The sequence below is a fragment of the Varanus komodoensis genome, unplaced genomic scaffold, assembly GCF_004798865.1.
Source record: "Varanus komodoensis strain SLA01 unplaced genomic scaffold, ASM479886v1 scaffold29_1, whole genome shotgun sequence".
Taxonomy (NCBI): domain Eukaryota; kingdom Metazoa; phylum Chordata; class Lepidosauria; order Squamata; family Varanidae; genus Varanus; species Varanus komodoensis.
In genome coordinates this window covers 6,894,690-6,916,765 of record NW_025335759.1, presented here as the reverse complement: position 1 = coordinate 6,916,765, position 22,076 = coordinate 6,894,690, and the positions used below count along the sequence as shown (strand labels likewise).

At 48.8% G+C, this 22,076-nt stretch overlaps 2 protein-coding genes across 6 annotated transcripts in view; both read left to right on the top strand.

Annotated features, from left to right (window-relative positions):
- Window positions 1-21,692, top strand: part of ZDHHC18 (zinc finger DHHC-type palmitoyltransferase 18) — a 49,501-nt gene extending 27,809 nt beyond the window's left edge. For 2 of the 4 annotated variants that reach the window (XM_044435391.1, XM_044435393.1), the window contains one exon: window positions 3,410-7,614. In XM_044435391.1, the coding sequence (XP_044291326.1) occupies window positions 3,410-3,499 (90 nt within the window). In that variant the 3' untranslated portion in view covers window positions 3,500-7,614. Of the gene's footprint in view, window positions 1-190; window positions 3,390-3,409; window positions 7,615-19,184; window positions 19,420-21,382 lie in introns of those variants that run through there. The other 2 variants (XR_006415240.1, XM_044435392.1) reach the window with 2 other exon arrangements.
- SFN (stratifin) lies at window positions 7,948-10,734 on the top strand. 2 transcript variants are annotated; one of them, XM_044435397.1, is made up of 2 exons: window positions 7,948-8,404; window positions 9,184-10,734. In XM_044435397.1, the coding sequence occupies exon 2, from the start codon at window positions 9,315-9,317 to the stop codon at window positions 10,053-10,055; it is 741 nt and encodes a 246-aa protein (XP_044291332.1). In that variant the 5' UTR covers window positions 7,948-8,404; window positions 9,184-9,314; the 3' UTR covers window positions 10,056-10,734. The 2 variants fall into 2 exon arrangements, with proteins under 2 accessions (XP_044291332.1, XP_044291331.1); XM_044435396.1 differs by having other exon boundaries at window positions 7,948-9,049.
- Window positions 21,693-22,076: the final 384 nt, after the last annotated feature.

Below are 22,076 nucleotides of genomic sequence, written 5' to 3'. Positions count from 1 at the left end.
GCTGGGGCTGGGGAATCTACGCTATAGTCTGCAGCATGCAGTTTCAGAGTAGCCAAAGCTCAAGCTGGCCTCTCCCCGTCGCAGTGCATTCCACTGCCGATGGGCAGCGCTCCTGCTCTTACCTCCCCACCCCCTTCTGCTTCCCCAAACCTGAGACTGCCTGGTGCATAATCTCTGGTGTCTTCTTCAGGAGGATGCTTGCCAGGACTTTGCCATATCTTGCACTGCCTGATGGGATAGCCCCTCCCCACAGGATGGGTTAGTACTGCTCTCTGAAGGTTAGCTGGTAAGAATTGATTTTTTTTCTCGCCCCCATCCAGTGAATCATGTCATTCTCGCTGCATGAGCTGCTTCAAGCCTGGATTCCATCTTCCCCTCCGGTCTGTGTAGCTGTTGTTGTGTGCCTACAAACCATTCCACCAGTAGCTTCAGCCATGAGAAGGGCTGTGATGCCCACAGTAGCCAGGTTAGCTGCAGGCTTCAGGGACAGGCGTGGAGGTTTTTGAGCAAAGGAAATGCTCACAATGCCTTGCACTGTCACATCCCAGATAGATAGCAAGACCAGGGGTGCAAAAGCGACTGTGTGAGACATGCAGGGCATTCACCCAGACGCTGTTTTCAGTGTGGCGGGAACATCAGGGTGAGTTGGGTGATGTCCTGACCTGCCCCCGTGTGTTTTGGGGCTGCTAAGCAGGGGCTTCACAGTCCTGGGGTAGGCATCTGTCCACTTGCTCCGTGATCGCTTGGAGAACTGAAAAATGAGAGCACTTGATGAAAATGACCTCCTGAGGACCTGTGGTTACCCTGAAAAATAGGGGAGAGGACCGAAGTCTCTAGGTAATCTTTTAGCTGTGCAAACTGAGCTGCTAACCACAGGCGGAACAGCAGCTGTGCAAAACGAGAGGTCTAAGCACCCTATGTTGGCCACTGAAGAGGTGATTTCTGAAACCTGACAGCATGAGGCTGTCGTGCTCTGAGGACAGCGAACAGTGATGGGCACAGTTGTATCCCGGGGCCAACTGCTTGCTCCTGGTTTGTAGCAGAGGGACTCTGCTTTGCATGACTGGTAGGTTGTGGTGTAGAACAAGGTGGTAGGTATCAGCCCTAGTAGATCACACTTGGCATCATCTACTACTACTACTACTACTACAACATTGTATTTCCATCCCTCCTTTTTTCCTCTTTGAAGGAACCCAAGTTGGCCTATGTCGGGCTCCACCACTCTGCTTTATCCTCACAGGATCAATCTTGTGAGGTTGATTAGATGGAGAGTGAGTGGCCTGCCCAAAGTCACCTGGTGAGCTTCATGGCTGAGTAGGTAGGATTGTGGAGGTGGATCTCCCAGGTCCCCCTTCCTTCCCCCCCACTGCTGATCCCGAATGCAGTTTTATACATGTTTAGATAGAAAGGTCCAGTAACTCCTGGCATTCCCCTGCCAAACGTGTAGGAGCCTTTTTGTTGGAACATGCATAGAATTTAACTCTTAGGGTGTTTAAGGTTCCTCGTGTTATCTCGGCATCACGGGGGAGGGCAGATGGTAGTGCTCCAGATGTTTTGAAGTTCAGCTCCGGGAAGCCCCTATTAGCACGCTAAATGCTGGGAGCTGAAGTTCAGAACATGGAAATCTGCTTTCTCTTAGCTCTGCATTGCCATATTCCTTTAAAATCAGTTTTCCTCATTGCAGATGGGGAACTGAAGCCAAGGCTGAGTGATTAGCTTAATAGGCCCTCCCTCACCCTTAACAGCTGTGGTGTCACCTGAGTTAGGGTGTCTGTGCAGAGGATTTACTGTAAAGCCAGGTCCATGTACCATCTTGGCTCTCCTGCCTCCACCTTCTCTGGTGCTCATTCTGTTGCCATTTCATTTCCCCCAAAGTGAGACGTAAACCTTTCTCATGTGTGCGTGTGTGTACTGCTGGTAAGTAATTCTCAAATGCTTTATTCCTTAATGGTCGTATTGAATTGGGTGTGCAAATGTTCCAGCGACTAACTCTTCTAAGTGATTCCCCTCCACATCCATATCCCATTTGGAATCTGCTCTAAAGGACAAGAATAATGTGCAGAAAATTTTGTTGTCTCTGTTGGGAGGTTCTGAACTCTTGAAACATGCTATCTGGCCGGATGTTTTGAGATGAGCTAAAAATGTTACCATTCTGAAATAAGATACAAATCTGGGAGTTCTGCCACTCATAAAGAATGATAATTCAATGTGTGCTTCCAGCTAATCGCTGCTTTTGCGCAGCCTCCAGGAGGACTGGTTGTGATGGCTTCCTCCCAAAAAATATAGTTGTAGATGGTTTGGGGGTTAGTTCGTATGTTAGTATTGACAGGGAAAATGCACATTATCAGCACTGCTTCTGTCCCTTCTCCCTCTCTCCATATCAGCAAAAACCAAGCTGGAGAAGCCTTCTCCCTCCCTGCCCTTCCCTTTCCTCGTTTGCACCCCCTGTTCCAACACTGTAGCAAGGAGAAAGCTGTTACTGCTCTCTTGTCTACTCGAGAGAAGGGGCTGAGGCAGTGAGAGGTCTGTTAGCAAGTAAAGACAGCCGTGCCCCTTTTGACTGGATGGGCAGCAGCAACGGGACTCTCCTTGCCGGAGTGCAAGGCATGGCAGAGCAAGGGAAGAGTGAAGTGCTCGGAATTTTCCATCCCTCTGCCTTATATTCAGCTGGTGTGGTGAATTGGAGGCAGACTTCATTCCAAGCAAATGCGTCTGGATCCCGTTTCCCCGTGGGCTTGGGTGCTGAAGACCTGGCACAGCCTGTCCTTACATGGTTGCCGGATGCACAGCGTGGTGGGATGCACGAGTCCTGACGGAGGTTCCCATCTCTGCAGACCCAACCCAAGTTGGCTTTGTGCATCTCTGGCCCATCAGGTTGTCCTTGGCCACCCTGTTGCTAGATTAACGATCCACAAGACTCCTGAGGACACTTCTCTGGTGTGGTGGCAGAAACTGAAGCTGCAATGGCTGTCCAGGGAGGTCATGAATGAAAGGGTGGGGGAGGTAACCAACACACTTGGCCTCTGCCTGTCTCTTGTTATATAGGCATCATGAGATGGTATCCTTTTCTTGTCTCCCTCTTCTCCGCTTGCATGCCCATGTGACACATTCTTCAGAAGGCATCCTGTTTTGCTTTCCTTCTACCTAATCTGGCTTGGTGTGCAGTTCCTTTCTGTTTTGAAGTCTGATGTACCTGCTACCTCTCCCGCCCCTTCCCTCCCCCTTGAAGGTTATTACCAGAAAGGCACCCATGCACTAATTTCCTCTTCTCTTTTCCTTCCTCTTCTGTAGCTTTGCAGGTACTATTCCTTTAGTCTCCTCCTTTCTGTCTCTGGTGTTTCCTTTTACTAATCCTCTTTTTTCTCTTCTTCCTTTTTTCTCCCCTGTTGCCCTGCTTGGGAACATCCAGTGTGTCCAGGGCACAAAAGAGCTTTTGAGGACCCTCTGCGCCTCGTGGCAAAACCCAAGGCGAACCCAAGAGGCCCTGTCTAATATCTGAAAGTACAGCCATTGCCACCACCTGTGCCTCTCCACCCTCCAGGGCTATCCAATTTTTATATTGCTGCATCTCTTCCCGCTTCATGGCAAGCATAGGGAGATGCCACCATGCACAAGGAAAAAGCTATTCCAAACCCTTGAGGCCCGGAGGTGTTCCTGCCGTCTGTAGGGTTCGAAGCTTAAAGCCATACAAGTCACCTGCTGTGAGTGCAATAATGAGCATTCCTACTGTCCCCCGTACCTGGGGGGGAAACGGACTCCAGCATCTAAGCACACCAAGGCCGTGGGAGGATTCCTATATCTAGCCTTACTCTGCAGCAAAGATGTCTCAAGGCTTCAAAGTTCCTGAGAGAGGTCTTTCTTCTTCCCCAGCCCCAGTGCACTTGTCTTGTTGAGAGTCGGTGTGGTGTCTGTAGCTGCAGCAAAGCAGGCCCTGTTAAGAGTATGTTTACCCTAGCATTTAATGTACTTCTGTTTGGTCCATTTAGTCAGAGTATGCATTTCTTCATATACAATGTGGTGCACTAGAGCTAATCTAGGCTCTGTGTGTGTGTGTGTGTGTGTGTGTGTGTGTGTGCGGTGTGATTCCACAGGAAGGTAGGGAGACAAATCACAATGTGGTAATGAATGCAGAATTCAACTTCCTGAATTTTTTTTAAATGTAAAGTCAGTTTTAAACTATAGATATGAAGATACGCTTTCCAGTGTGTGTGCAATTTCTACTGAAATCTCAGAAACCAGTTGGATGGTGCAGACAGATTTCCACAGCTTACCGTGGAAATTCAGTGCTCAGTCTAGCTCTTCGCCTCCCTCCATTACTGGCAAAATCTGAATTATGCAAATTTGTGAAATGTGCTATGTAAAATAAGTCAACTTGCATTCTGTACAGACACTGCACAATTTAGCTGTCCTTGGTGCAGAATTTTAATGGTTTTGTTCATTTTTCTTGAGCAAATACGGGCTCCTGCGCCTGTTTCTGTCCTGGGCTACCATGGGAGGATCGTAGGGATGTAGTTGCACCGCTGTTACAGCCTGCAAACTGGACCTTGCAGAGCTTGTGGATTCAGGACTCGAGTTGTTTTTTTGGACTTCGTATGAAGAGGGAATATGCAAAGTCCCTAGTTAGTTTGGAGTTAGTATTTTCTAACCCTTAACTTGCTAATAAGTTAGCCTGTTGCTGTTGTTGCTGTTGTTGCTGTTGCTGTTGTTGTCTTAGAATTGCTCTAGATTCCCCCTTTGCTCCTGGTCCTCCAAAAACAACTAACAGCAGTATATTGTGATGTTCATCTAATTATTCTGTGTAGAATTCTGCCCTTGCCTTACCTACTTTAAGCCCAAGGAGCAGAGTAGAGAACTGGGAGATTGTCAGGAGACTCTACATAGATTATAAAACCAACCCCTTTGGTGCCCCGTAACTGTAATTTCCTGGGGTTTGAACTCCATCTATGCCTCTCACTTTTGTAACAATAAAATCTCTCCTCTCCTACTCCATGACTATCTGGTTTCTGTGCTAAATCAATGTGAATGTTTTCCTTATGTTCATTTGTACCTGTAGCTGTGAGTTTCCCTGTTCCTTTCTGATGCTGGAGAACAGCGCTGTATATGTGCACACACATGCATACTCTGAAATCCAGGATGGGGTGTGGTTTTTCACGATTTAACAAAGTGCTGTTTTTTTAGCCCTTAATGCTGTAGTGGTTGGCTTGAAAGTGGTTGAGCTCAGCACCCAAAAAAGTAAATAGGTGCAGGGAGTGCACTATGCGCTGTAAATTGGGACTCTTGGATGCCGGAGCAGCTTTACAATCCCAGTCCAGATCACTTCCTTTACACAATAATTCAAAAACCCCTGGCTTTTGTCCTTTTTGACCAAAAAAGGGGAGGGGGTTGGTTTGGTGCAATAAATCTTGCAAATTAGGGACTGGACTGGACTATACAATACTGGGAAAGAGCACACCTGGCTGACTGAAGCTCTGAAAAGGAGAAACACCCATTGCAACATCTGTGGCTGAACAACATCCTAAAATACAAGAGAAGCAGCAGTTGCATAGATCCATAAAATTTAGCAGAACAGATAACATTGCCATTAAAAGCATAGTTTCACTGCACTCTGAAATGTCTGGGGAAATAAAGTCTTTGTCTGGTGATGAAATGACATTAAAGTTGGCACCAGGCAAGCTTCTCTGAGTAAAACATCCCATAGATGGGGTACCGTGATGAAAAAGAGCCTCTTTACAGTAAACCCTTTAACCAGAATGCAGGACAGTATTCTGTGATCCGGCCATTTGTTTGTGTATGAGGAGTGTGATCTTGGCGGTTTCATTTCCAGTTCCTTTTCTAATTATGTCTAACATGGAGTTTGTGTTGGTCACAACAGCCACACACTGGACTGACATTTTAATTCAGCTGTCCAATGCAATCCCAAGAAGTTTTTCTTGGTCAGTCACAACCCCTGGCTCAGATCCTATCCTTTTATATTGCAAGCAGGGTTCTTGCCTTAAGAGCTACCCTGAATCTATTTCTCATCAACATCTAGCAATGCCCGGAAGCTTGATCTTGGTCTGGAGATCTGAATGTCCCTCAAAAATACTTCACTTTTAACTACCTGAAGAGCTGTGACCATAAAAGAAGGCAAAGGCCTGGTTCTTTGCTGTTCCCGAGGGCAGGACTTGATCCGATGTGGGGCTGTAGATTCCAGATGAACATTTGGCAACATGTCGGAGCAGTTCAGGTTGGTGGGCTCTTCCTTCCTTGAGGTCTTCAAGCAGAAGCTGTTCAGAAGTCTCTACATTCTAGCTCTGCATTTTTTGCCTCAAGTTTGTGTGTGGTTGGACTAGATAGCCAGCAAAGCACTCTTTGCATCTGTGGTTCTATTAAACCAGACATCCTTCTGGAAATGTTCTTGGAGGTGTCCAGGCATGTTTTGAGTCTCCTCCTCTCTTTCTTCCACCACCATAGGCATCCCTCCTAAGCAATCTCAGGGAGGCATCCCCTCCTCCCAACCAGTTGAAAGGAGAGTCTGAGTTCCGGTCTGTGTCACTGGATTAAGGTACTACAAAGGGGTTTAGCTCACACACCACTTGCATAGACTAGGCGTGAGTCACTCTGATGGAACAATTCGCTGTCTAACTGGAGCATCTGATTTATCGGCTCTGCCCCTCCCATCCCATGGCTAACCTGGGATGTATCATCCACATCCCCCAAAGCACTCCGTAGTACAAGGAATTTGTCATCGAGCTGGGCTCTTTCTCTACCCCACCCCTTCTTTTTGGCAATGTCAGAAGAAAGAATAAGTCTTCCTTTGACAAGTGGCAACAGGTTTCATTCTGAGAGTGAAATGTTATTGTAGCTTTATATGGGCTGCTGCAGAAAGTGGCAAAGCACAGACGAGAAGGTACTGAAAATAATTGTTGAAGAGACTTTGTAAGGAGTGTGCATATGTATGCATAAAAACCTGGGTGGAAGTTACTGGTTGACCTGGAATTCTATTTGAATCTGGAAGGTTTTGGGAGGTGGGGCTGGAAGATTGCGGTAGGGTGTCTGCCTATAAATCATAGAAAGAAAGAGGTGGGGGGGAGTGCTTGTCTGTGATGTATCATGGCAGTTTCACATAAGACGACAGTCATCAACTGAGCAGATGCCTACGCTCACATATACACATCTCTCAAAGGGAGAGTCCAATCTTTCCCATCAAACAGCAAAGTAACTATTAGGTGTGGGAAATGCTTTTGGAGGCTTTTTAAAGAAAAAAAATCAACAAGCTCAGTTCACTTGAGTCTGCACAATTCTTGATGTCTATAACTGATTACCTTCCTGTTCCATTGCACGCACAGAGGCACATGCCTTTTATCCTAAGATACATATTTTGTATGCATTCTTATCCTAGAATAGTTTATCTTCAGTTTGCCCAATAATGAATGTTCATGGGGCAGATTACAAAGTCAAAAGGATAAAATACAGTGCAAATTGCTGAAAAAATAAAACGGTGCAAAATGATATACAGCTCAGGAACATTTAAATACTAAGAGCGAAGAAAAGCATAAGCCTAAAAAAGCTTGGTCTGTAAAATGCCTGAGAGGAAAGGGAAGGTTTTTGCCTTGGCAGGGCATTCCATAAATGGAGAGCCAGTGTGGTGTAGTGGTTAGGAATGTGGGTCTGGGACTCCGGTGATCCGGGTTCTAGTCCCCACTCATCCATGAAGCCGACTGAGTGACTTTGGGCCAGTCACTGCCTCCCAGCTCAACCTATCTCACAGGGTTGTTGGGATAAGTTTGAGAGCAAGAGGAGAGAATGATATACGCCACTTTGAATTCTTTGTAAAAAAAGGCAGGATATAAATCTAAGGAATAAATAAATGGTGGATCTGTATGCATCTTAACCTAAAATACATATTTTATATGTTTTTGGTACATAGAAATGTTACTAATAATTATTATTATTAAAATGTATTAGCTACTCTATGTCCATCAATGACTATTAGTCCTGACAGAAAGGGAAATCTGCCTGTTCAGAAACAATGTTCCTTTTAGCACCACATACCAGGCAAACTCACTTCCCCATTATGGAAATGATTTCCCAGGAGACCCAGCCAGTGCTAACATGGTCATCTTTTCAGTGCCAGGTGAAGACTGTTCTCCACTCCCAGGTGTTTAATGGCATATAATGGGATATGTCATCTCTTTTAACTGCTCTGGGATTTTTTTTAAACGTAGTTGTTCAAATGGTTTCTGAAGTTTTATATTTTAGCATGTTGGGCATCATTTTACTGAATCTGTTTTAATGCTGTATTTTTATTATTATATCTGTGTTTTATGCATTGCTGTGATCTGCCTGGAGAGCTTCAACTATTGGGTAGTACAGAAATTAAACAAAGAACCATCATCATAATCAAGTGATAAGGCACTTCATGGTTAGTACCTCATCAGCCTGCATATGATGCATCCCCCCAAAATATGCATACTCTTCCTCACCCCCCCACCACATATATTTAATATCAAGTTGGTGGGGAGAAGACCAGGGTGAACTTTTCTCCCTGGCACACTAGCTTGCTGCATGCAGGATTAAAATGCATTTTAAGGCAAAACATTCTAACATGCCACCGTGGTGGTTCATACCCGGAAGAGCCAAACCGCAGCTCTTCTGGCTGAATAACCCATGTTCAAATTCCCAAGGCAGAGCGATATTTCACGAAGTCTGAGATGCAGTGGGACCACTGGCAAAAGCAGGACCGAGAATGTGGAGAACGGAAAGGCAAAGTACAGCCTTGCACAAGCTGGTGCCCCCCAGAAGTGTTGGACTGCAAATCCAAGCATTCCTGCCTATTGGCTGTGCTGATGGGACTTGGAGTGCAACACATCTGGTTAGGGAATGCAGGGTGCAGGTTGGATCAGCAGGGACTATGTGTGCTGCCCCCTGGAGGATACGAAAAATGCTTTGTTCGGGCTTCCAGCATGTGGCCCATCTTTCTGCCCACCCCCATTAAAGGCTCTGCTGGGACAAGCGGCCTCTTGCCCAGGAGGTCTCGGAACAGGGTACGCTTCCTCATCCCGAGCAGGTATGTGTTTGTTCATTCACTCACTTGCTCCAAGGTGAATCATGGCAGCTTTCCTTTTAAGGAGCGGCTGCACGAAAGGAAATGGGGGAAGGGTTCATTCAGAGCCTTTGCACCACGCCTTGTTCTTGCTCCAGGCAGAGACGCCAAGCCAAAAGCCGATCCCAGCTAGTGAACTCAGCAGAGACTTGGACGGCTCTCCAGGCAGCTGCTTGCTCCCTCTCGAAGCCGACCTCCTCACCCAGGGCTCCCTTCCACTGCCCCCACGATGGCCAGGAACCACCAGGTGCAGAAAGCCAAGCTGGCTGAACAGGCCGAGCGCTATGAAGACATGGCTGACTTCATGAAGGCGGTGGTGGAGGACGGGGCTGAGCTCTCGAATGAGGAACGCAACCTCCTCTCTGTTGCCTACAAGAACGTGGTCGGCTGCCAGAGGTCCGCCTGGAGGGTCATCTCCAGCATCGAACACAAAACTGAAGAAGGAGATGACAAAGCTCAGCTGGTCAATGAATACCGGGAGAAGATCGAATCGGAGCTGAAGGATGTCTGCAATGTTGTCCTGGGACTGCTGGACAAGCATCTCATCAAGAAAGCCAGTGACCCAGAAAGCAAGGTGTTCTACTTGAAGATGAAAGGTGACTATTTCCGCTACCTGGCCGAGGTGGCCACTGGCGATGACCGCAAGGCGATCATTGACAATGCCCGGAAAGCTTACCAAGAGGCAATGGACATCAGCAAGAAGGAGATGCAGCCCACCAACCCCATCCGCCTGGGCCTGGCCCTCAACTTCTCTGTCTTCCACTACGAGATCGCAAATGCCCCAGATGAAGCCATCAAGCTGGCCAAGACCACCTTTGATGAAGCCATGGGCGACCTCCACACGCTCAGTGAAGACTCCTACAAAGACAGCACCCTCATCATGCAGCTTCTCAGGGACAACCTCACGTTATGGACGGCAGAGTGCTCAGGAGAAGAAGGGGGAGAGGCTGGCGAAGAGCCAAAGAACTGAACTTTCCAGCCCGTGGAACGACGGTAACTCCCGTCTCTCTCAATCTCTCTCTTTTCCTCCTGTTCCCAAACAACCCTATTTTTATAAGATGTGTCTCCAGCACCTGAAAAGGGGACTGATTCGTATGCACGGGACTTGAGCGTTTACCTGACCCTCCTCATGTGGCAGCTTTCAGGTTATCTCTCTCCCAGGGCCCTCTTCTTTTGCTATGTGACCCCCGCTGCATCCGGAAGCTCCTTGCTTTGTATTAACTCTTGTGCCTGGTACAGCATACAGTTAACAGAAAGGATCTTCCTGATCTGTCACGGAGGATTGAGATATAGATAGATAGACGGAAATCTAGATATGTGTCAGTGTCGACCTGCTCACCAAAACAAAACTAAAACCAACAACCTGAGAACGTAAATATTGTTGTGCACGGCCAAGATACAAAAACAGGAGCTAAGCCACGTTAAACAAGCGTAGTTGCCTCTGTTTCCTTCAGTGCTTTTTATTCTGCGGGGGGTTTTCACGCTGGGCATCCTGTCACTGTAAGAAGATGGCGGTGGTGGGCCTGGGTGGGCGGGTGCACCGGGCAACTCTCCCGAGTCGCCATCTCAGGAGGGCATCTTTTACTGTGGTGTTTCTGAGGTGCTGTGCTACAGTATTCTTCCCAATAAACATTGACTTTGGCACCAGTCTTCTGCAGTTCTGGTCTTCCGTTTTCTATTTCATTTGCGCTTCCCGGGACGGTATGAGGGTGGAATGTGGCAGCCAGAGCTTGTTTGCTGGCATGCAGGAGGAGAGGAACGGGGGATCCTGAAAGCACACAAGTCGAAGCAAGAAGAGCAGGTTGATGAATGCTAGCCAACTTTCCCTCTGCTCTTCTGAAAGCAGAGCTGTGGCAGTGGGTGGGGAGAGAAGCTGCGCCTGCAGACAGAGCGGTGCAACCTGCAGATGTGGTGCGGCCTTATCTGGGAAAGGAAGAAAGGAGGGTGGAGTAGCAGAACAGCCCGGAGGAGGCTCTTGGGGACAGGAATGGCTTTGATGTGGGTGGAAAAGGGAGGCTACCCCTTACTCAGGAGAAAAACACGTGTCTACTTTTCTGTGTGCCATAAAAGCCAGTTGCTTGCTTAGGTGGCAGAGGAGACTGAGCAAATCACAGCACGGGTTGCAGTTTTGACCAGTGTATTAAATAAAATTAACCGGTTGACATCCTGGAATTCTTTTAACAATGACTCCTCTGCGGAGAATCCCGTTGCATGGCAGAATACTGGAGACGGGTGCCTTTCAGACAAGGCTATCGGTTCCCCACAGGAGCCAAGGGCATTAGCAGCAACAGGACCAAACTTCTTCTCAGGCTGGGCAACGAAGAGCGGAAAGGCAGTGCTGTGCTGCTCCAGGCCCGTCTTTGCATGTGGACGTCCCGGTTCAGCTGCAGGCCTCTCCTGGTGGGGAGGGGAAAGGGCCCCACAAAGGGTAGCTTTCCACGTAAGTCCAATCAGAGCAAACAGGCAGCTTCTGAGGGAAGCTTGTCTGCCACATCAGATCTCCTCAGAGGAACACCTGAGACACTTAAAAGCAAAATGAAGAAACATGCGTACATCGGAATGGCCTTGGAACATACTTCAAAGATCACTACCTTGCGAAAAAAAATAACCACAAACATCCCACTTCATGCTTGACACAAACATTTTAGGAAACTGCATGGCCTCTTGTCACAGGGTAGGTACTTTTCAGATTACCAGTGGACTTCTCCAGCATGAGTGATCCTCAAATTGCTTTCCTTTTTAAAAAGTGATTTTTCCATTCATTCATTCATTCATTCATTCATTCATTCATTCATTCATTCCATTTGTAAACTACCCAATAATTAAAGCTCTTTCTAGCTTTCGTAGTCATTTTATATTGAGTGGTGGGGACGCACCAGGATTGTGGTCAGGGGTCTTCTTCAGCCCTTCCTGCAGCAGCTGGGTTCAAACCTTTGGCCCCAGAGAGAGTGTTTTGCGCTGAGCCACCGTTTCCCTTGGTTTTGCCTTAGTTTCCAGGGGGCCTGTGGGGTGATGTGCAGTATGACCACTGTTTGCACAACCCGCAACTTGCCGTGTGGTGGTGCAAGCACAGGCATTGGTGTGACAGCTCCCCAGGTGCTGGGGGAGCCCAGTGGCCCCTGACATGTGAGTGAGAAATGGCCCTCCTCCTGCATGCTTAACATGTCTGCTCTTGTTTCACCTTAAGCAGGACTGTATTGGCAGGGCTTTGACTTAAGCAGAAGTGGGCTGCCAAAGGGCCAGGAGCTGGCGATGCTGGGCGTGGAGCCCTAAACACCTGGAGAGCCACTTCCTGCCCACCCCATAGGAGACGATTAACTCCCAAATGCCACACCAGTTCAGATTAGAACTTTCCAGTAAAAGTTCAAGGAAAAGGCAATCTCAGTCCTAAACTCTGACCTGCAAGTCATCCTGGCTAAAAGTCTGCATGGTTTTCCACCAGACCCATCCAACTGCTTTTTGATTCTGTGCTCTGAAAAAAGGATTACACATTTATCAAACTGAAAATACTAATTTAAGAGCTGCCCTTTCCTGATGCATGAAATCACAGATATTTAGGCCTGCATGCAACATAATGGCCTATGTAGTTCCCACTCCACGGAAACACACTGCAGAAGTATGACTTGAAAAAAATCTTCAATACAGTATTGAGGGTCACTCTTTGCTTTCTTGCAAATCACTTTCTTAAACCTTACAACTATCAGTAAGTGCACTGAATAGGTTTCCAGAGCAGCAAAACATTGCATTGCGTGGAGATGAATGTTGTCACTTTGCTCAGTTGCTGCAGGTCAAATCACAGGGCTGAGTGAAGTCGGCCATCCCACCACACCTCCGCGTGTTTGCAGCCAAATGGGGGCCCTCTGCGTCGCAGCATCAGCAGCACCTGTGTCACTGGGGGGGTCTTAAACTCTGCCACACGGAGGGCCAACATTCTGGTCTGGTGGTCCTTTGCAGGCCACAACTATCTCCCCTCATGAGACCAAATCCAGCCCACCTGGGATCCAGCTAGCCCTCAGAGGTGTTCCTGAAGGATATTTTCCTAGCCCAACCATGGATTGTCTCATGGTTTCCTCGCTTTCCTGCAACTGCTCTGCCCATTCTAGAATAGTGACTTGTTTCCCCTAAGGCTTGCTTATGGGTGGCAAGAGCTTCAAGTTAAAATATTCTGGTATTTTGCCTTCATCCCTTTTTGTGCTGAGTCCCACCCATCGCTGGAATGCAGCCCTCCCCAGGAGTTCTCTGAAACTGAATTCAGGCTGAAAACGGTGCAACACCCATGCCTTACTGTGTCACCACGGGAGAGATTACTTCCAAGGGTTTAATATAAAAAATAGCTGCAGTGTTTCTCCACTGAGACCATCCAAGCAGGGAGTTTGCATCTAGGTCAGGGGAGGTAGTGGGTGTGGGGAGCAATTTCCCACCCACCATGAGCTGCACCCCCACAGCCAAATAGCTGCTGCCAAGTTGCTGCCAACATTTGATAGCTATTTGGTGACACCAGAACTGCTCCATTTTTGCTTTAGTGGGGGGCGTGCCTTATTTTAAAGCATAATCACACTCTCAAATGGTCCAGGAAGTACCATTTTCTATTAAAACAAGAGGCATGCTTCCTGCATCCATTGTGTGAAAGTGAAAAATCCTGCATTTTGCCCTTTCTGCTCCAAAATTCAACAGTGAGTTGGGAGGCTTGCAAAGGAGGCCAGGTTGGCCTGTATGTTACCCATTCCCGATCTAGGCTGAAAAACTAATTGCCAGACTCAGGGTTTCTTTGATAGTTCTGCTGCTGCTGCTGCTTTTTCTCATAAGCATGTGGTCAAAATGTGGCTCACTTCAGTATGCAATGAAGCCTAAATCTCTGAGCCTTTGGCGTTTCAGAGGATGGCGTAAAGGAACAACTGGTCCTCCCTGGACAACAGTTTCAGAATGGCTAGATTACTGCCAGTTATTAAAATATAGCTCATGGACTGATCTTAGAACTGGATTTAAGTTAGACTAACACTGGACACATTCATATGTATGCTTTGACTGATAAAACAAGGAAAATTTATAAAATAAGTCCATGCGATGGGATGCCAGCAATTTTCAAGCAGTCCATTGAACAAAAAACAGCCACACTCCAGTGGGAAACCCTAGTGCACAAACCCCACTGAAAGGAACTGGAAAGGGGGTGACAGAAATTCCCTTTGGTGGCTCAGATCTTCCATTCTGCCACGCCTAGCACCTGCCATGGGGGCCTTTGCCTCTAAACTTCTGACATTCAACACTGATCCTTGCTAACCGGGATGCTTCTAGAAGCCCAATGTTCCAAGAGAGCTCTGCTTCGGAGCAGCTGATGCAAGAGAGCCCGCCTGCCCCCGCCCCCCCCTCCCAGGGCCGATGGAGGTGGAGAACGCTCTTGCTCATCAAACATGCTTAATTGCTCAGGGAAAATGAATAGGGAAAGTTTCACAAGCAGATAGTTGCTGACTCAGTGCGTTAGTAGAGCTGGTACTTAATGAGCATTCATAGTGAGCCCAGGATTACCATGCAGGAGGATCCTCCACGCAGGAAGCAAGGGTCTGATTTCTCTCAAGGCAAAGTGCCCCCCAGACAATACTGAGGATGGTTGTCTGCAAATCAAATCCCTCAGTGGGTTGCAATCCCATTTGGTGTGGCTGTTGGGTCTTCGAGGAATAATAGAGAGTGCTGGGTATGGGAGCACACTCACCGTTTACTCATCCATTTCAAGATTGTCCTGGAGGCTCTGGGTAGATCAGAACTTTCCCATTCAGCCCTTCCCAACCCAATGACCCAATGGGTGGGCCCCTCCGTGCTCACATCTTGCAGCCAGAGGCAGAGAGGCTGAGAAAGACACCGGCAACGTGCCAGAGGGCCTCTTGACACAGATGGAATTTGAACTCGGAGTTCCCAGTCACGCAAGTGCACTAGAGTTCTCACATGGTCTTTGCTGATTCTACTCCTGTGTCATCAGGCAGGATGTAGGTAACCTAAAATCAATTTCTCTCTGTGGCAGGAAAAGGCTTAAGGTTGGCATTGTTGTTCTCAGAAAGTACTGGAACTGAACAGGTATTTCAGGTGCAGCTTTGCTAGCACAACGTTGGGTATACTTGGCTCCACCATAGTGCAAGTGAGAAGGATCTTGGAACTGTTGTAGATCACAAGTTGAACATGGGTCAACAAATGTGATGTGGCTAAAAAGAGGAGGAAATTCTATTTTGGCTGCATTAATAGAAGTGTAGCTTCCAAATAACATGAAGTATTGGTCCTCCCTACTCGGCATCTGGTTAGGCCTCATCTGGCCAGTTCTGGGCATCACAATTGCAGGCAAGTGGGAAAGGGGTCAGAGGAGGGCAACAAGGATGATCCGAGGATGGGAAACAAAGCCCTGTGAGGAGAGATCAAAAGAACTAGGCACGTTTAGCCTTGGGAAGAGAAGACTGAGGGGAGATATGATAGCTGTCTACAAGGACATGAGAGGCTGTCACAAAGAGGAAGGCGATGATCTCTTCTCGATCATCCCAGAGAGCAAACACGGAACAATGGGCTCGAGCTGCAGCAAGCCAGCTTCTGGCTGAACGTCAGGAGGAGCTTCCTGGCTGTGAGAGCAGCACAGCAGTGGAACCCAGCATTGGTTGGCTCTCTCACACTGGAGGCATTCAGGATGCAACTGGTCAGCCACCTGAGAGGGATGGCTTGACATGATCTTCTGCCCTGAGCCGGGGATTCAGCCGGATGGCCTTCTTGGCCCCTTGCGACTCTGCTATTCTATGGCATGGCAAAAGCTATCACAGTTGCTGGGAAAGGCAAGAGGACTTGGGCTTTGTACTTTCTCTTTTTTAAAAACAGCAGAACTCCTTGTGCCATTTGAACATTAGATGTACTTCTTATTATAGAACTGGAAAAAGTGCAAAACTGGGGGAACAAAAATGCTTTAGGGCTACCACCTTCCCTCCAAAGGAAAGTTATCCTATTGTGGGGCATTTTAGTTTTTTAAAGACTATTAAGGTAGGGGAGGAACATACAATAAGAGGTTTATCCCTCAACAGAGTGGACATCCAAAAACTCTTTCTGTTACATGAAAAGGGTCCTCAGGCCTTCTCACAATTATTTATATTTTTAAATGCCTTGACTTAGAATATGTGTCCGACATAGGGGGAAATTCAACAGGTGAAGTCTCCTCCATCATGGTGAGGTAAAAGCCCGAACCTGAGCAGTCCCTTTGCCCAAAACGTTGTGGTGAGGTGACTTAAGGAATGACTGCAGACATAGATAATACAATAAGTATAAAGTTTTTTGACCATCTCGCTTGCTAGTAAGCCATTGAGTAGCAAACAGCCTGCATGTTTCTCCTTAGATCTCCACAGCTAAATGGAAAAAGGAGGTGCGTATTGGTGGGGGGCACCTCATGTGTTTTTAAGAAAGCCGAAAACACAAGGACAGTGTCTGGAATATTCCAGACATGGCCAGGTCTTCATAGCCCACATCTTCTGTGCTGAAGAAGTGGTTCCTGCCACGTGCCTTCTGAAGGCCCAGGCGTCTCTGTCAGGGAAGGTGCTGGCAGCACCATGAACACGCAGTCTCAAAGCCAGCACGCACAAGCTGAGTCAGACAAAGCTGGTGGGTTGCCGAACTCCTCAGAGAAAACTGTGGGCTCTCCACTCAAGAGATTAAGTTTGGTTCAAAGAGTTTAGCACATTCCACAAGACTTCCACACCCACCTCTTCTGCTCCTCTGGGAAATGGGGGATGTAGAGTGGCTCCCAATCTGGCCCCCTTCCCATTTAATTTCTCCTGAAAACCGGGTGGAGCTCAGCAGTCTAAGCTGTCTTGGGGTTTCTCACTAGTTTCAACTTGACCTATTAATTGTAACAAGATCTCGTCATGGCACCTTGGGCTATGAACTCGCCTAGGCCAGCAAAACGGGGCTCGGCTGTGCCAAGACTTGGAGGGGAGGCCGGGCAATGGCACCAAAATCGTGTGGGTGACTACGAGGCTACTGGAGCGGTTCCATTCATGGTCTCCTCTCCTCCTGCGGCCTCTTTCTTCAGTGTCCTTCCTTCTCAGCTTTGATAGAGTGATGCGTAGATTGTGCCAGTTTTTAAAAACCACACTCTGCAGTAAAGTTCTGTGCCAAGGCAAATGCTGCAGCCGGAGTGGAATATTCATACCTGCATGCCCTTTCCCCCTAATTTTGCATTACTCGTTCTGCAATTCTAATTTGCAAAATGGGCTGGCCCTCCCAGGTAGGGTAGGGCTGGGGAACCTCTTGCAGCCTTACCACTGGATTCGGTTTTGGATTCACGCTCAAGGGGGCGCAGGCCAGTGGTGGACGGAGCCGAGGCTAAGTGAGGTGTGGCAAAAGGCAGAAGGCGCATGGCCATATTTTTGAGTCCAGAACACAGTGGCTTAAAGGCTCCATTCTCTGCATATTTAGGCAGGAGAAAGGGCCTGCAATTCCCAGCATGGCTCAGCCAGCAGGATTGTCTGGGGCCCCCTGGGAGTGGTTGGCTTCTTTTCTTCTAAAGCATAAAGTGGTCTCCTAGAGCAGTCCCTGCCAGTAACTAAGTTTCAAGAAAAGCATTTAAGTCTTTCAGAATATGGGAAAACCTACACAAACTCCAAGAAGCCACCAAAGGCGGGTGATTGTGGGAAAGGGAAAGTGGGCATTTGGGGAAACCCCAGGGGCGAACTGGGACCCCAGAGAAGCGGCAGTTGGGCCCAGGATGACTAGATTTGGCCTGACTCCAAGCTCCCTCACCCCGGGGAAGTGTGACACTTAGAACTGCTTCTTCTCGTTTCACGGGTATTTTCTGCAGAGCAGACTTTTCTTAAAGGCAAGGAAGCGGATCACACCAGATTTGCATGTTTCTGGCCAGCTGATGGCTGCTAGCCTCCATGTTCTTCAGCAAGTTGAGAACAGATGACGCCCCACTTCATGACACACGCCTATCTTTGGCTTGGTGGGTCAAAAGCCTGTTGCAACAGCTGTGTAAAGTAGAAATTTGACACATTTCCGCCAATGCATTTTTGCTTGTAGTACAACCTAAAGGAGAGCCCAAGAACTAGCCTTTTTCCTGGTTAGAGTGTGACTTTTCCCTCCCTGCTGACTCTCCATTTTGCCATCACCAGCTCAGCCAGCCAGTTAACAAAACCGGAAGTGCAGACTGCTACAGGGGTTGAATCAGGGATCCTCTGCTTTTGAAATAAGGGCTCTGCCAGTGAATCAGTGCCTTTAAGCTAGATATTTGCCAGCAAAAGAGAAAACGGAAGCCCCAGTGATGTCTGAGCAGGACACTGCAAATAGCAGGCCTCCTCCACGCCAGGGCCGTGAGACCGTTGTGCATGTCTACATTCCTGGGGCCATGTCGGCTGATGAGCCGACTCGGCATGGCCTGGCTTCCTACATTCCTGGTATCAGAACCAGGCTGTGGAGTAGGTGGAAGTAGGGGTTTTTGCATGCTTGGGTCAGGCTGGGGTTTAACATAAGAAGGTCGAGGCAGCCAGGTGCAGCCGAGTGGAAATCAGCAAGCGAGCGAGAGCCTGTAATTAGGGTGGAAAGGGTGAGGCTGCCGCGATTTGGGCCAGCACGGGCTCACCTTCGCGCCTCCTATTGTGCCTCGGCTGGGGAGTGGCCGAAAGCAAAGGGAGAGCCCTGGGAGGGGAGAGTGTGCTTGTGTCACCCACATCCCCACAAGGCGTCCATGCTGTGCCCAAATGCACCCTTGGAACGCCTTCAGAAAGTCCGCGTGTGGCTTAGCTTTGGTCCTGCTGCATCCTTCCTAGGCGGCGGTGGCCAGGTGGGTTTGCACGGACCCTTGGGGCTGCTCGTGGCGGCTCACTGGGCAGAGGCAACAAGAGGGGCTCTTTCAGTGAGTATGTTCCTGCCTCCAACTGCGTGTCCCATAGGTGGCTCACACCATAGTTCCCATCCTCCCCAGGGTCATCCAGCCCCTCTGGAAGAGACCCTGTTGGGAGAAGGTTGCTGTAGAGGGGCAACGGAGTCAAGAAATGGCTTGTGCGCAAAGGTGGGGAGCAGCTTTGGACAAGACACTAGGTTGGATGTTGTGACTAACTTGCGTTCCATTGATGACTAATTTCAGGCCCACTGATTTCAGCAGTGCAACTCTAAGTATGACTACGCCTGGGTCCAACTCACTGGGAGGAATATGCTGGCCTGGGTTCCTGCTGTCCAGGCAACAACCTTCTCTTTGAGCATGTCCTCTGCCTGAAAGGCTGCCCAGTCCAAGCCTCGTTTAAAGAGACAGAATCATAGGAACCAAGAGCTGGGCCCTCCAGCTGATGTCGCAAGTCACCTGGCCACAGCCTTCCCCACCGGTGAGGCGCATTTCTGATTTAATTGTAGACTTTCTTTAACTTCTGACTCTATTTGTACACAGGAGACTTACAGCCTTCTGGCATGGGGGCTCCCCTGGAATGTCCGTGGCGTGTTGTGTTGGTAGCAGTGTCCGAAGCTTCTCTGTGTGGGTGACTCACGCCACCTTCTTATTTTCCCATAATGCCCTGGAGTGACGCAAGTCAAGAGCATCGTGGGGCATTAAAGCAGGTGGCGGGGTCCAACCTCCCACTGCTGCGTGGAATGCCATATCCTGGAAAAATAAAGTGGGTGGGGAGAAGAGCCGTCCCTGGGCCCTGCCAGCCTGCTGGGCCTGCCAGTTGTCCCAACCCTGCGCAGGCTCAGGCTTACAACGCCCTGGGATTGTTGGCTCCTGCTGGCCTATCGGAAGCCTCCTGTGAACTGCACGCTCTGTTCCTCAATTTCTCTATTGGTGTGACCTTTTTGACCCAAGGAGCTGCTGGGAGCACACACAAGAGAGGAGCTGAGCAGCCCGTATATGCCGAAAAGCACAATGCGGTGCCTCAGGGGCCCGCAAGCGCCCGGCCCCCGCGTCGCCTGCACCACGTCTCTAAAGAGAGGGGCAGCCGTGCTGCCCCCACATGCCCTGCTTCTGTGGGGGAAAGGGCAACACTCCCCAGGCAAGCCGCCGTTCTAGAGGCTCCATCCTTCACCCCGGTGAAATACAGGTTCACCTGGTCAGTCTTCCGCACTGCAGGGGGACGGAGGGCTCTGCTCTTTACATCACCGTAGTTGTTTCCAAATCTGCACTGATACCTACAAATTGGCATGCGCAGCTTCCATGTAAACTTCTTGTGGTGGTTCATGAGCGGCTACCCTGGTGAATTCTAGGATGGATGTGAGCCAGAGCAGAGGAGGCATTCCCGCTTCTGCCGCGTGCCTGGACCACGTGTGCGCTGGATGAAGTGGGCACAGACCTGTGGCCACTCCCTACAAGGTGGCCGTGCGCCTAATCTGCATCCGTTCCCCAGAGAAAGAGCGAAACGGAGGGAGACCGGCACTCCAAGTGACGCACTGCCAACCCGCTTTCACTGTCCGTCTCTCATCACCCTCTGCTCTTGCAAAACTCGCTTCTCACACACACTCTGCCAGCTCCGGGAACTTGAATCCTTACCTCAGATGGGAGGGGAATTGGCCACTCGCGGAGTAACCAGAGCCACAAGAGAGCACTTGCCGGTTTTTGTATGTGAAACCCTTGGGGTGCACTAGCCAAATCATGGCGACTGATACAATAACAGCAACAAAACGCAATAACAAGTCCACATTGTCCTAATAATCTTGTAGAAACACAAAAGGCCTTTCCATAACATGCCAGATTATTTGTGTATCTAGTATAGATTTGGCTGCACCAGCTGGCTTTTTCTGTTCTCCAGGATTGCTGCTGCTGTTGCTAGTCATGAAGTCGCTTCCCACCCATCGCAAAAGGTCTTTTTTTGCCACATTTGAAGTAGCAACCGCACCTTGGACCTTGAACCTTGGTCTCTCCCCTAATAAATCATCGTGTGGAAGGAGCTGTTCGACCTCTCTGCCAGAAGGGCCTTTCCCATGATGCAGAGTCTTTTAAACTTGAAATTCCTACTAGTGTAATTCCTTTATAAGATCATCTCAACGGTATCTCTCACACACTGCAAGTCTTTGAGATCTCCAGAACATTTTTTCCGCTAAGACGCCACAAAAAGCAAGTTGGCTGGACAGGGTAGGGGAGAAGGGGTAACTCTGGTGGCAGGAAAACTGCTGACATTATGTTGTGGCCAGAATCCAATCCACCTCCAGGCTCTGCTTTTTGTAATGCCTTGCCTTGTGAAGAACTCCACAGATCTGGGACAATGGCAGACTTTCTGTGAACTTTTGTGTAATAAAAGCATTACACTAATATGGATTCTGAGATTATGCTAATATGATTTTTTTTTTTTTTTTTGCCAGCAATGCTAGATGTTTGCTTGTCTGTATCACTCGAGATGCTCAGGATTGGAACTGGGTCCGCCACCAGTGAGCCATGGAAGACTGCATCAGAGTGCATCCAGGCCAGGCGCTGCTGCTGCTGCATTTGACCTGCTTCCTTCCCAGAATTTTTCAGGGCACCCTAGACAGCATCTTCTCCCACTTTCGCCCTTCTGGTGTAGGGATGTACAGATGCTGAAACACTGGTGCTTTTGGCCCCAACTCAAATACCCTGGTCCTCCTTTCTGCAGCAGGGCAGAAGGTGCTTGTGAGCAGCCCACTGTGCCTTCAGTCACCGGGAGTCCTCAAGACGGCCACACCTGGATTGGAGGAGTGACCTACATGTTTGCTCCAGTTTGCTGAGGTGTCTTTTCAGTGATGTAACTGGAGATTCTTTGGTGTTTCGTGGCAAGTTACTTTCATGGGAGGATGTGTGCGCGTCTCTCTGCTTGTCTTTTGTCTGATGTAATGTCGTGGGAGGCAGCTCTGCATAAGCCTGAACCTGCTCACCCTGTTTGCGACATGCAGGGCTAAGCTGGGCCTAGTCTCCTCCCTGGAGTTGCCGCTAGGACTTCAGAGACACTGTTTAACCCTTGGAAGGTTCTTGGCAGCTAATTCCACCATTTCCCACAGACCTTTGTCATGGCAGTAGAAGCCACCCGAAAAGCTTTTCACC